At 36.8% G+C, this 15,053-nt stretch overlaps 1 protein-coding gene across 3 annotated transcripts in view; it reads right to left on the bottom strand.

Moving 5' to 3' along the window:
• Nucleotides 1-1,360: 1,360 nt before the first annotated feature.
• The window catches only part of LOC103826226 (uncharacterized), a 57,050-nt gene continuing 43,357 nt past the window's right edge, over nt 1,361-15,053 (bottom strand). For 2 of the 3 annotated variants that reach the window (XM_050973660.1, XM_030239442.2), the window contains exons 17-20: nt 11,069-11,152; nt 9,418-9,541; nt 4,442-4,532; nt 1,361-3,515 (exon numbers count right to left, since the gene is read on the bottom strand). In XM_050973660.1, coding sequence (XP_050829617.1) covers nt 3,441-3,515; nt 4,442-4,532; nt 9,418-9,541; nt 11,069-11,152 — 374 coding nt within the window. In that variant the 3' untranslated portion in view covers nt 1,361-3,440. Of the gene's footprint in view, nt 3,516-4,441; nt 4,533-9,417; nt 9,542-10,428; nt 10,469-11,068; nt 11,153-15,053 lie in introns of those variants that run through there. The other variant, XM_050973661.1, reaches the window with a different exon arrangement.

Genomic DNA, 15,053 nt, shown 5'->3' with positions numbered 1-15,053 from the left:
AACCAGGATGAAAATGAAGAAGAGGAATTGCCATGAGAAGCAGACTCAAAGCCTTACTACTGCTTGGGAGGGTTTCAAAGTAGTAAGGTGAAAGGTGTGACACTTCTGCTGTGTAATTTCCTCATACCTCAGGGACAGAAGAGCTTCCTCTCTCCCTCCCCCCAACACTCATTCACTCACTCTGAAGCCCAGAAACTCCAGCTAACAAGCCCAAAAGGCATTACAGAACAGACAGGTCCGTGGAATCCACCCAGGTAATGAGTGCTTTGCCACTACCATGCAAGTGTTGTGAGCATTACTGTGTGCAAAGCTCTTAATACAACACATCAAAGTAATTCCTGAATGAAACCATTCAGATTCTTGAAAAGCAACCTGCAACCCAACATTTTTTGCTTTCAAACCCAAAGGGCTGCACTTCTATTACTGTCAAACTTCTACAGTGCAATGTAAGGTATACTTACCATAATTTTGCATCTGAAAGGGGGAAGAAAACATGTACTTTAATGGAAAAACATCTCTACTGGAGATGGCAAAACTAAAAACATACATTGTGCATCAAACACTGGCACATCTTCTTGGGTGACTTTTGTATAATAGCTTTTGTACCTTTAGTACACAAATTTAAGTGGGAAAATCACTCTGGAATAATAAATATAAACAGTCCAAACAAATACTTCCTCAGTGTTTTTGGGTTAAGTGTCATGGAATAATTTAATTATGAAGCCCATGCTCTATTTTTGAGAGTTAGGCTGAGATGCAGTAAGGGAGCTGTGAGAGGTAAGAATGCAGCCTTTGTTTAGTAGTGCAGATGAGCCAAAGTACAAAAACTTAAGTAAGAGGTGTAAGCCAGTTTCCATTACACTGAAACTCCGGTATTAGAAGGAACCTTATTTTATGCACTAGACATTACTATTTCCATCCTGCTCTCACAGCTAACACAGTAGGGAAAAGGCAGGAAAGGCGGGGAGTTGGAAGGGTATGTTCTTGCCTATATGAGGAACAGACCTGGTTTAATGAGCAGGCAAAATGAATTTTCTAACTGACTGAAGTTAAACCAATGCTGACTGCATACATGCTCACCTTTGTGTGTACTTTACTAAACCTCTCTCAATTAGTCAAGCTTTACTTTCAGATCATTGGGGACTGCTGAAATAAGCAAAGTTTTATGAATTCAAAACATGTTAAGATATTCAAGGAGTGTAATATCTTTGGATGGGGGGTTTTGGAGGATATAATTTGCAAGAAAAGTATCTGAAAAGCAAAGTCATTTGTTTTAAGCTGGTGTGCTGAAAGAAATAATGGACAGAAAACATGTTTGTGAAGGATAGTTTAATAACATCTAAAAGGGCTACTCCAGAAATAAAAAATAAACACCTTTGTATTCCCATATCCAATCCATTTGAACACCGTACCATTCCTTTCAGCAAATTACAGCTTCCGTTACAGAGCTGTAAGTGACCAGCTCTCCAGCAAACAGTATCATTTACTTTTTTGGTTTTTGTATTAACAAAGATTAGGGACAGAACAGAAAAATCTGAACAAAGAAGGGAACCAGCAAGACAATGCATGAAATTCCAGGCAAGTGAAACAACTCTGAAGTACCTCTGAACTAAGTATCACTCTCTCTCAGTAGAAGAAACCACATAAACAACTATTTATACTTGATAAATGTTCACTTTTATTCAGAAACACATTGTGTACACATTTCCAGAGTCACTTAAGCAGCATACTGGGTGAACTGCAAAAATTTACTGTAGTCTTTTTATCCTTTTAGGTTTGCTACTGAGGTCTACCACTTTTTCTTTTTTACTTCTCTCAGTAGGCTTCCAAAGTATTAAGGAGAGTTTTCTAACAATGACTGTAAACATAATAAAACCTGCATGCCATTTTCCCTTTGAAGTTATTAATTTGGCTATTTTTCTGCAATGAAGTAATAACTTTTTACAACCTGACAATCATGTTGTACACATGGACAGTACCTATGACTTTCTCAGGCAGTAACTGTTTAGATGGATAAGGCATTCATTTATGATGCCTTCAATTCAAATGAACAAAACCACAGAAAATGAGGGAACAATTAACTGCATAGTCCTCATTAGTAAGCAAGAGGCTAGGAAATAAATAACAGTGATAGCACTGGAAATTTAGGAACTAACAGATAGATTTGGTGACAATTAAAAAAGTACTTATTTCCATAATTTTGTCTATTAGTAATGCCTCGTTTTGTCAGCACTAAACAATTAATACAATCTCCCCAAAATAAACAACAAGATTAATTTCTGAATATAAAATGCCTGAACACGTGAAATAATATTTTTACAGCTTCTGCAGAGAAAATACAGTTATCAAAATTTCCACCTTGCTATTGTGCCAGGAAATTTGATACAGATTTTTAAGTCTCTTCTTAATGAGATGAAGAAGTTCAGAAGTATCCCAATTTGAACCTGTTAATCATATTGTGCAGGAAGGGACATGCAGAGGTGATAACTGGGAGTCAGAAGAAAGAGTACACTGCATTCAACATGGTTTTCCTTCACAGCAGAAGACACCTTTTTGTGGGAAGGGCAATGCAAATGACCGTCAAATAAACTTAATCCAGGCATGACTCTGCTGCACAAATCAAGGATTTAATAGCCCTGGAACAAAACCACCCAGTCCTCCTTAACCCCTGCCAGGATTGCACCACCACAAGAAGGAGTGAGGAAGCAGACTCCCCTTTCCTCCTCTTCAAATTTATTACCACACTAATATCTGCAATTTACTACTACTCAGTGCTTTCAACTGAAGGATTAATTAGTAAAAGATATTGGAAAATGCAATAAAAGAAGTCTGTCATTAACCAGACAAAGTGCTGGAAGTTTGGTGGATCACCACCAAAGGTCAGCATTTATGACCAGTCACTGTATAACAGTACCAATTATTACTTTTCTTTATTGCCCAGCAGGGAAAACTGTTCCCCAGTACCAGACAGTGCTGCCTCCCCAGCAGTGCAGAGCAGCTTACCCAGCCTCACTCACTGCACAGGACAGGCACAGCTGACAGGACAGCAGTCCCAGCAGTTTTCAGATAAAGGATGAGAGAAGGAAAAGAGAGATGGACGGAACAGGAGGTAATTTCCATCTTGAAATAAAGATTATCTTGTCTCATAATTAAATGTTATGTTGCAATTTGATTAATTCTATTTTTCAGGAAATAAATTGATTCTTCATCCACTGTATTATCTAGACAGGAAATGTTATCAGGCACAGACAAAGCTATTAGTCTGGTATTACTCAAAACATTTGCCCCTCTGTGCCATATAGCTAAACTTGTGAGAAATAACTGTCAAATTTCTACTCTTTAACCTTAAAAAAAATAAAAATCTCATTCAAGAAGCCAGTTCTTGTTTATTACATGTTTTTATACCACTTAGTGCTAAAAGCATATATATGAAACACCTGTTATTCTATTAGTGATATTAAATCAGGAACATTTTTAATCTGGAAATCCAACAGCATCTGTCCAAGTGCTTTACCCTGCAAGGAAAAGATCCAAAAAACCATTTTATTTTACTATCTAAATATACCATCTTTTTTTAAAAAGTTGTTTTTTTAAATGGTTTCATATGAGTATTTTTCCTATAATCAGGGTGAGAATTTATTCTAAATTTCTTGAGTTTTCAAGCATTGAAATCTGAATAGATTGAACAGTTTCTTCCATTTATTTGGTACCTAGTTCTAAAATCAATTCATTTGGGGTTCAATTCTATCTATTCATATATAGCATCACCTCACTTTGTGAGCAGTCTTCTGGAGTATGCTGAAATTATATGCACATGAGCATTTCTGAGCCTATGAGCACAGCTATGTAAGCCATAGCATTGCTCAGGAGCTAATCTTCAGGTGTTTAGGTGTTTTAAAATTTTTTTTTTGCAAATTTATTAAATATCTTACTTTCAGATTCACATAAAATCATCAACACAAAAGACCTCATATCCATCTGCTTTTGATGTTTATATACATTATTTATCAGTATTTTAACTATAGAAGGCATAGGCTAAATGAGGAATTGTCCTATAGCATGGTTCCTGTAAATACTAGGGAACAATCAGAACTGTCTAGTAAACCTGCATTTTTCAAAAATGAGAAAAAAGTTTCTGATATTAAATTCTGAAATAAGTTTCTGATAAACTAGTGCATCAAAAAACTGGTAGTCTTCAAATCAGTAGTCTTTATGATGTGCTATCTTATTAGTACACATCTTTTTCACCAAATATTCCAAATCCACCTTCTACCTTCCTATGTTGTTTTCAAACCTTACAAAATTAAACAGACAGTGTCTATTAACAGAAAATTAAAAGGAAGTGGAGTCAAACACCAAACCTCACAGTTTCAGCCCAAAAGCTGGTTATGAAGAGACCCATAAAAGATAACTACATTAAAATGATTGCTTTGATACATGCCTGTGGGTCACTTCTTAGAGATGCTATACCACCACCACCAAGGGAATTCTTCAGAACAAAATTTAATCCATGGATTCCTGGCAACTCGTATCTGTAAAATAAAAACTGCACATCATTTCTCAGCAGATTTTGGAAAAAACACATGTAGAAAACATCAAACAAAAACCTGCATGCAAAATTTTCATCCTTTTGATCACATCCCACTGCTGAGTCAAGTCCAAAAGGTAACAAGAGTAACATAAGGCCTTACCTGCCTTCTTGTTCCTTCCTCTTACCCCAAATTACCAGCCCTTAATAGTTTTAAAGCTGGACCATAAGGTAATCATTCTCCTCTATTCAAAAATCACCAATTTGTAATAGGGCTGTTTCTAGAGTTCTTTCTTTCTGTGAGTTAAAGTTGGTATCTGAAAACCACAGGTTGAAGATCCAGTATGAACTCGGACAACACGATGGGCAAAAGAAAGTATTTGTATTAGCTCCTAATTGTGATACTGAGAAGTACAATCACTTAATTCCTGGAACTCACTTTTGCTAACAAATGCTGCCAGCTAATTGGAAAGACACCCTCTTCATTACTAAGAAACCTCTGTGAGTCACTACATCAACTCTTACGACGAACAGATAACTTCATGGCAAATTCAAATCAGAGCTTTCCTGGAGCCATGTACTTTGTTCAGATAAAACTTTAATTTAGTGTGACAGACCTACGTTTCTGTTCCATTGCCACTGTAAGCATTTTTCCATCCTTGCTTTTGACTGGTGCAGTTCCAATTTGGAAACTTCTGTAGCAGTTTGGCAAATGGCTCTGTGGTTTCCTATTGTTTCAAATTCCATAAATAGGTCTACAGTATATTTCCATTTGCCTCTCCTTGCAGTGTTTTGCCATCTTCTTTCTATTGTTGGTTTTCTTTGGTTTTGCTTTCCTCCAATATTTTCTTCATCTAGCTACCTGATAGCTTTGCTTTAATTCCATAGGAAAGAATTTAAATCAGAGTATCATCAAGCCACGAGGAATTAACAGAGAAAGATGATTTCCAATTTAAATCTTGCTTCCTCCAACATCACTTATTTTGCTTTAGTCACCTACCCGATCTTCATTTGTTTGGGACAGATTCTTTATATCTTTCCCCTAATATAGGTGCAATTTCTTGCAGTGCTCTTACACTGCTGATTTTGTCACTTTGAGGTTTATCTCTTTCAGCTCCTTTTGAGCACTGTGAAAACCATGGCTGTTGCTGGTGCTCACAGCCCTGTCTGCCATTTTATCTTGGGCATATGACCTAAACCTCTTGTGGGAAGAGATGATTCTGCTGAGCAGTCTGGCAAACACTTCAGTTCTTGTTCTAGAAAGCAAGAGGTCATTGGTGTGTCCATGTCTATCTCCCAGGCAAAAAGTTTTAATGAGTTCCTTCAACTTTTTCATTACCACACTCTCTTTTAGTGCTAGTATTATTAGTTGTTATTGAAAAAAAAAATTGGTGTCAGTGTTCTGTTACCCTTCTCAAAAACTAGTTGACAGGCACCATTATCATGCTTAAAGACAAATCCACTGGGAAGTCAGGAAAGTAGATTAATCCACCAGTGCTCTATTAGACAACGAAAATATGAATAATAAAGCAATTCTACAGTAAGTTATCTAATTTACTAAATTTAATACCATAATCAACTATATAGCACAACCCCACCAAATTTTCTGAAAAACTAAATAAAAATTACCAATCACCACATACCATGAAAGCCAGAGATCTACCAAAGCAAAGCACTACACCATGAATTTTACTCTGAAAAGCTGGCAAAGATTTCCAGGCAGCAAAGAATTTCCCAACTGGAAGAGGTCTTCTCAAGAACTAGACTGATGGAATTTTGATTCCTAATATCTCTTCTCTCAAGAGAAGTGTCATGAAAATCAATCACAAAAAACAGATCAGGAGAGAAACTGAAGAGCATGTAAATGAAGAAACAAGTAAGTGGAAGAACTTAATTTCACTTTCTGCAGTAATTTTGGCAGAGGAAATATGTAATACAAGCAACAAATCTTAATTTGGAACACCATCACATGGCTTATTCATTCTATTTACTTTGAGAAAATATTTACAGTGGGGTAATCAAGCTAAAATGAGAATTACAAAATTATGTATGATGGCCAGCATCTTCACTATTTTAAGGCTTGTCTGTAGCATCTGAGCATCCAAAATATTTCCACAAAGAATATAAACTTGCACAATAAAAGGAAGAAAAACCACTATAACAATTATAATAGTCTTAAGCAGCAACAATACATTGACCAAAATGCTGGCAGGCATTTACTCAGCATAATTAAACAATTTAAGCTTAATTAACTGAGATCTAAAGGAAAAAAAAATCTAATTGTACAACTTAAAACATTTAATTAACAGCTGCTTTTAAAAACACAGAAAACAAATAAACCTTTCAAAGAATACTGTATCTGTGACAAAAAACAGTAAGACAAGGAATATTCACAATTCTAGCTGAATTCCTATGCTTATGCACAATGGAGCGCCTGCTTAACTACTTTCTTTAAAGTGCTGTCCATAGTATTCAGAGAAGTAAGGTCTTCTGGTGAATCTCCCATTAAAAAGCATGGAAATAATAATGAGATAAAATTATTTAATGCATTTAAATCAAAGAAAAGACATGATTTTTTCATCACAGGAAAGCAGCCAAGTCCAGAGGCTTAAAGAAGTGTTTGCATCTGAGAGATACCGTAGAGAAATATTTATTTTTCCTAACAAATGTATGTAAGAAAAAGCCATCTAGAAGGATCAGCATCCACATTCCTTGTTCTTCAGCTCTTGGTGAAAACATTGCATAGGAAGAAATCAGCCGTCAATTTTTAATATTTCTGAGCACTGAAATGTTCTCAAAACATGACATATACCACATTTCAGATGATGAAAATAGCAAAATCTTTTAGGATAGTTTTACTGTCCTTCTTAAATGACTGACCTAGTACCACTGCACAGAAAGTTTCTTGTTCTGCATCTTAAGATACTTGGATCAGTTAAGAATGTATTCCAGCACTCTACTGTGGGAAGCAATCACCTGAGGATTGAAAGACCATCTTTTTCTATTATTTTACCTGCAGATCTGGAAATTCATGAGTTTTCTGTGTCCTCTACCAAAATAATCCCATCTTTTCTCTGTTTAGTACACCTATTTAATGCCTCTAGCTAGAAAGCATGAAAGGCAGCTGGTTAACAGCCTGTTCTGTCGTAAGTAAGAGCCATGGTTGGTATGTTTATAGCAGAAAAACTAATACATAGTTTTTAACTACTTACCATTTAAATAAAGGAAATGAAGGAAAAAATCAGACAGTAAGACAACTCTTTTTTAATGACAGTTAAAACTAAAAAATAAACAAGTAATTAAAAAAGAAACTACACAATCTGAAGCACATGAGCATAATCCTTATAATCCTAAATATTTCCACAAAAGGTTTTATTCTTTTTCCCCAGTAGCTTTCCAATTCACTCACAGAGCTCCATTATCATTAAAGGAAGCCAAAACCACAAAGAGATAATCTAATTAATCAAACTAATTTGGCAACATCCAAAGAGAGCAAATTTCTACTTCTATTTATGAACATAAACAGCATTAAGGAATGACAATGAATCCATTTCTAGAGCTATCATTAGGAGGAATGACATTGTTTATTTCTTCTGGTCTCTGCTCTGTTTCCGAGGAAATTCAATTACAATTCTTAGTATCACAATTTATTAGATACATAGATTTGTTAGCACTTATGAAACATGGGTGAGATCTGCATTGAGCTGCTTATGAAGACAAAACCAGCACTTACAATTCAAAGATCAGGGGTTAAAATAACTCCAAGCTCTGTCTGAGCTTTGAGCTGTACCTTTCTGACTCAAGCTTTCTGAACAAACAAAAAGACAGCCAATAGTTTATCCACTACCCATGGAAATACATAATGGTTTTTAGCAAAATCTCCTTATGTGCAGCATAACTGACTTTGTATCAAAAGCTGTTTTAGAAGACTGAATGTTCTGTGGCAGTATTCAGCTTTTACTTATTTTCAAAGAGATAAAAAGGTTTAAAAACCTGTTGACTGTTTTACTGGACATCCTTAGGAGAGCGAGCCTCGTTACCTCATGCTACAACAAGAGCAGTGTATGTTTAATTCAGTCCCCAGGAAGGGCCCTGAGCATCAGCCATACCACAAAAACAGAATGTTACATATGTTATCTGCTGGCAGAGAATATTCGTTAGTGGGTGAGTATCACATAAAAGTGCCCTGTTTAGGATATATTCTCTTTCAGATTTTAAGAGAAATTAGCTGTTTTTTCTTTAAATTCTGGCTTGGTATATATGGCACAAAAGTGGGTGAGAGTGAAGTACTAGAAGGACTTCATCTAAAGTGAATGAACTTCATAAATATTAAAATGCTTTGCAGAAACAGGGACAGTATGAGGCCCGTTTCTGAGGGATCATCAGGTAAGTTTGGGCTGCAGACTACAGTGGCTGTGTGAATGTCTTTCAGGTAGGGTTTTACAGATTTCTAACTCTCAGTTCAGCACTGGCTCAGAGGCTTGGGAAGCTTCAGTTACTAAGGCTCCTGCAGTTCCCAAATGGTGCAAAACCAGTGGAAAGATATATTTCTCAAAGGGCATTGGAAGCTATTTCTAGTCGTTAAAGACATTCTGTACTGGAACAAACCAAAGGAACAGCCCCAACACTACTATGCTAATTCTGAGAATTTAAATGCCTTCACTAAACGGATTCACAGCCTTTGTCCAGCTTTGAGAGAGGCCAAAGTTCATGTTCTTTCTCAGTGACTATGCTCAAATTGTTATTTAAAAAGGCAAAGAAAGATACATTAAAAAACCCAAATAAAATACATATAAACTCACAATATTTATATTAACATATTTTAAGATAACTTCTGATACCATCATGTATCTACCATACAACTGTGGGCTGTACAGCAAGCTACTCACCTTGTTACCAGTTCTTCTTCTGGTTTCTCATGCTCTAGAAGGTGTTGAAAGTAATCCTCCAGGGCTTGAGCAGTTAAAGTTTTCTTTAGGTATGGATAGTAGAGGGGATGCCGTGCTATCACACCTGTTAGGCATTAACTGGCATTAGATGACAGAGGAACTGTTAAAACCAATTTGTATTTATCCTTTCAAAACCAATTTGAGTCCTCCGCTTAACTGAAACTGTACATATGGATCCCCTTTAATGAGCTCCTGAATAAAAAACACAACAGTATGACAGCTCTCCCTCTGTCAGTAGAGATGCAGGGTGGAGCATGACACCAAAGAATGCTAAGTTACCACTAAGTGATCACTGGGTTTTTTCTGCTGCAAACAGTCCCTGCCACCAAAAAGACACCTAAAGAACAACAACATCACAACAAACAACCCACAGGCAATTCTCTTCCCTTAAATGGTTTGCAAGACTTCGATATTCAAGTAATCACAATTAGCTGCAACAAGGAATGATCAGTGACCAAAGGTTTGGTCCTTGCCCCACCTCTTGCACGGGATCCTGACGTAAGTATGACAAATCCCAATTACATTTTTACTGCTGTAAATATGCTTTATAAGCTTCAGCTAATTTTATGCTGAAGCTGAGGTTCCAGAGCAGGATCAGGAAAACAGCTTTGTATCACTGTGACCTTTCTATCTGTAAAATTAGAGGTTAAGTTTGTTGTTGTTAGTGTTGTTCCTTAGAAAAGCAGCAGTGTCTTTGTATTTGAAGCAGTCTATTACATATATATCATTCATGACTTGGCAATGCTACACTGCAACAGTGGTCCAATCATGGAGAAAGAAAAAGAAAAAAGAGGAAAAAGAAAAAAAAAAAAAATCAACATTGCTTCATTCTTCAACCCAAAAAAACTAGTTTCACAAACAAGGACAAGAAAACTATATTCCTGAATACAAATGAACAAAATTCATCAGTTTTAGCATGACAGCTAATAGCAAATCAAATCCCAAACGCACCTTTAATTCATACTGAGCTTTGAACACCACACGCTCTCATCTTCCAACAAGTAAGAGAGCCAATTGTTGCATGCAGAAGTAAGGAATAGAAGGAATTATTAAACAATGCAAGAAGCAGCACAATAAATGCAAAGAGACTGCACACTGAAATATACCATTTGCATTAGCAATATAATAAAAACATTCTTGTACATATGAGAACAACTTTAGTATTTCCTAATACTGTCAATATTTTAGCCATAGATGTGTTACAAAATTAATGTATGAAAATATTATACATGATCAGACAACCAAGAAATTATATTATTGGTAACATAGATACATGAAGGACCAGCAACTGATGTGTAAAAGAAATCTTAAAAAGGCATTTCTTAACTTCTGGGAGCTCAGCTTTCCAACCCTAAACAAAAACCTTTCTTTTTAGTATGACATGCTAGTATTTTTTCTTAGCACCTCAGATCACAACAGCTGCTACTCAGAAGACTACAGATATTTCATTGGTAAATCCATATTCAATACATATTCTCATTTGTTTCAGCACAATTATAAAAAGGTCAGGTAAAATTAAGACTAGCACTTGATATGTAACTCTTATGTGAAAATGTTACACCACTTCAGAAAGCAAAATAAAGAAAAATACCTATGTTTGCAGAATTGCCTTTGTCTCCACTTCTAGTATAGGCAAGATCTTCTAAGCGGTAAGTATGTGGACCACTTGGCAGATCTGAACACATAAAAAAGAATTCATTTTAATGCTGCTACAAATACCTGCATATTTTGAAGGAATAACTGTCAGTTGAAGTGCATGTTTTTTGCACTGTTTGCAGTACTCTGAAAACATTTCCAATCCTTCTTCTCACAGGAGCACCCAGAGAAAAAGAGACAAGACTGGGGGGCCAACATTAGGAATCTGATCCCTCCTGCTCCATCTCCCAAATCCCTTTTACTTTTTTATAGCCAAATGCTGAACCAGGCATCCCCTCTTCCATGACCCTTCAATATGACTTTTATCTTGGCCTTAGCAATGCAGGACCTCTGAAAGAGGGATAGCAGCTGCTTGTCTTTTCTTGACTAGCCAGTAACTTTTGTCCCCGTAAGACACAGATCCCTGCCTCCAGTGCAGGTGGAAAATACCTGCAGTTGCTTCTATCCTGATTGAACAGATTTACAGAATTATCTGCTAATGCCTGTAGAAAAGAGTAACAAATTCCTTTTCAAGACAATCCATCTCTCGCTTGCGTTTACACTATACAGCTTCTTATCCAGCTGTACAGAAGAAATCGAAGATTTCTTTTTGAAGTTACTAGTTTTGTAAATATCTTAGTATTTATATCTAAATGTATGCTTTCTAGGAAGCCAGTCTCGATTTTCTAATTTGTCAATGTCAGTATTGGATGTTCAAGGAACATGGAGGTTGTTGCACTTCACTGAATGAGGCTGATATGAAATATTTTTATCCATCTATGCATCAAAAAGTGAACCCAGTCCTGTCCAAATCCAGAAATTTACTATTGTGGGATTCACACAGTCTATACCTGAGGTTACACAGCACAGAACTCCTGCAATTGTTGATTATGAGTAGTAGGCTGTCACCATCTACCTCCTGTTCTCTAAAGTGAGAGATGATGCACTCGCTTTGCTAATGAGTTTGAGGTATTCATTGATCACAGCATAACACTGAAACTTGAAGCATGGGCTATATCCAAGCTTTAGGCAGAAAAAAATCGAGTAATTTTCAGTCAGTTTTGCTTCTGATCCAACTTTCCTATGGCCATATGAACTCTCCTGGACTCCTTGGCTTTTCAACCTCACATCAACAACAGACTGACCTCCATTCCTGACTCACAGTAAACTCATCCCTCAGTCCTTCTCTCCTCTGTCCCCTTCCTGTCTTTTTTTCCATCCTTCTGGACACAAGTGGCAGTTTTCCCCCTCTCTCTGCTCCTTGGACCAGCAGGGGGAATATGGAGGGCAGAGAAGTGACAGCCTTCCTGTGTTGCAGCAGCTTCTGGTGCAACTGCTGCTGATGGCAGCCAGAAGCAGCAAGACGTGAATTTCAAGGAATTGATACAAGGTCTTGTAAATCAATTATGCTGGACTAACTTCAAGTTGCAAGGCACAGTGCAATGTGAAAATACATCAGTCCGTCCTATTTGTACTATTATTGCTTCTGCTGAGAATACCAAACTATTTGGGTTGATTTTTATTTTTCCTTTTTAAATTTTGTTTTAATTTTAGGGAGTAGGAGACCCACTATTAAAGATCTAATGCTCCAAATGCTGGCCTGAGGCATCACTTAGAGCACAGTACACCTACTACACAGGCACGAGTAGGTATGTAGTCTGTGAACTGCATCAAGTAACCCAGCCCTAGCCTAATCATCCTTACCTTCAACTCCTTCCTGCCAACAGAAAATTGCTGAGAAAGACTGAGCCAGGTGAGCCAGGCTGACCTGGGTAGGAGAGAAACTATGTCCAACTACTGGCTGCAGTTTTCACTGACCCTGTCTGTGGCAGTGGCAGCTGACAGATCCCCCCAAGTCCATCAGGAGATATATTGGGTAACAAAAATGTCTTAGCATGACATGACACATAATTTGTACAGTGTATCTGTGTTTGGTTGAAGGAGATCAGTCAGCACTCACAAGAGGAGCTCTGCTGGCACATGTGAGTGGCAATAACAAGGAAAACGTAATGAAGAACTAGGGGCTCTCCACAGCAACCTCTCCTACTGGCACAACTGCATCAGAAAATCTTTCCACAATCTGCCCAAACAACTTACCAGCACTGAACTGCTTTTATTAAGACCTAGAGTTTTATAATATATATTGGGTCACTGTGAAAGGTGAGCTGAAAGAGTGATTACAGTTCAGTCTGGCACATTAGCTCCTCAGTGGTAGAAACTCACAGACACATGAAATTTGAAGAAGTTAAAGCATACGGTGAAAAAGAGGAACACAGCAGGTTTGTTTTGAGCTTGAAGCTCACAGTCTTTTCCACATTCACCTGCAAGCAGAAATGTGCCATGAAATGTGGCAGAAAATATGTAAGGGTGTATTAATTTAATTGGGGAATATTATTTGTGATTAAACATCTCTATTGAGAGCGGATCTGAAAGTCCACCTAAAGCTCATTGCTCGTTTTGGACAAGACTACCACACGTCATACACTAGAGAAATCACATTAGTTTTAATAATTTCATTCAATATACAATTCAAGACAAAATGTGGTGCTTTATTAAAGGCTGAAATTTGACAATATCTAAATTGCATAAGCTACAGAAATCTTTTCTCCATCAGATGTTTTACACAGTAAGTCTCTGACAATCTCCCTTTAAACAAAACCAGTTCAAGTCAGTGTTTCTGGTATTCTCATTTATTATTACCCTAATTGATTTATCTTTCATGATCTGTTTATCAGAAAAATTATTTTCATTTAATAAATATCTTAAACAAATCTACAAAAGAATTCCCTTCAAAGCTAGGGAAAATGGTAAATACAAATTCCACCCTCCCAGAAGCACATCTAGCACATATTTTAAATCCATTTTCACATATTTCTCTTATCTATTCAACGACAACTAACAGTCCCTCACCCTTGAGATAACCATGAAACTAAGAAAAATACTTTCCTCTCTAAATGCTTACAGAAAATGCTTTAGCAGAAGCTATTCCTTTTGCAGTCTAGCCCATTTGTCTTTCTCATCCATGCTGTCCTACATTAAGCCACAGAAGTAGGTAAGTATTTAGTCACATGCAGAAAACATTTATATTAACAACCGAGGGCAAAAGTTTAGAGATGCTTGTCAGGGGAAACAACCGGAGAAGTTCTGCTGTCTCTCAAAAGTGGGGTTTTGCCTGAACAAAGGCCTGAAGAATTCAGTAGTTAACTGCTGGTGTCAGGCACCAATGAAAGTTTTCTCAAGTTATAAAAAGGCAGTAGGGAGTCCAACAGTTTTTTGCTTCTCCAATATTAGCACTATAGTCACCTTGAAAAAAACCCAAACCCAGGACTTTTGCTAACCCTTTCATTAAACAAAACAATGACTTCCTATTCCTTAACTTGTACAGTCTGATGGTGTATACCCACCAGACCACGCTGCCCTCCTGAGAACTCCCAGGGAGCTGAGAGATGCTGGTGAGACATCAGATTTCCAACAGATGTAAGAGCCAAAACCTACTTAAGATTTCAAATTGTTTCCACACAGCATAAATCATTCTATTGAAGAGATGTTTGAATAGATGGGGAAAATAATCACATGCATGGCAATCAGGCATCCACTATCAGTGGCTTTCAAACTGCAATAAACACAAAGTCATGTATGTATTTCAAAATTTCTCTATGTGATACAAACATTCCCTACTAGCTCATACTAGTTGTTACACTGTTCTATTGCTAGCTTTGAGGAAACACTGCCCTACCTTTATCTGGAATCCAGAGTAAATCTTAACATATAAATGCCTTAAGAGCATTAATTTTTTAAGTATACACAGACTTAATACCTGAATTACTCTTTCGCCATTAGTTTTATTTTCAGAAATTTTTCTAACTTGTAATTTTTAGGCAGAGTCACCTGATTGAGATTTTCAAATACCTAGCCACAGCTTTAAATTAATTCTCTCAGTT

This window comes from Serinus canaria, chromosome 4 (genome assembly GCF_022539315.1).
Source record: "Serinus canaria isolate serCan28SL12 chromosome 4, serCan2020, whole genome shotgun sequence".
NCBI classification, from domain to species: domain Eukaryota; kingdom Metazoa; phylum Chordata; class Aves; order Passeriformes; family Fringillidae; genus Serinus; species Serinus canaria.
Note: the sequence above shows the minus strand (reverse complement) of the source record. Positions and strands in the feature narration are given on the sequence as shown.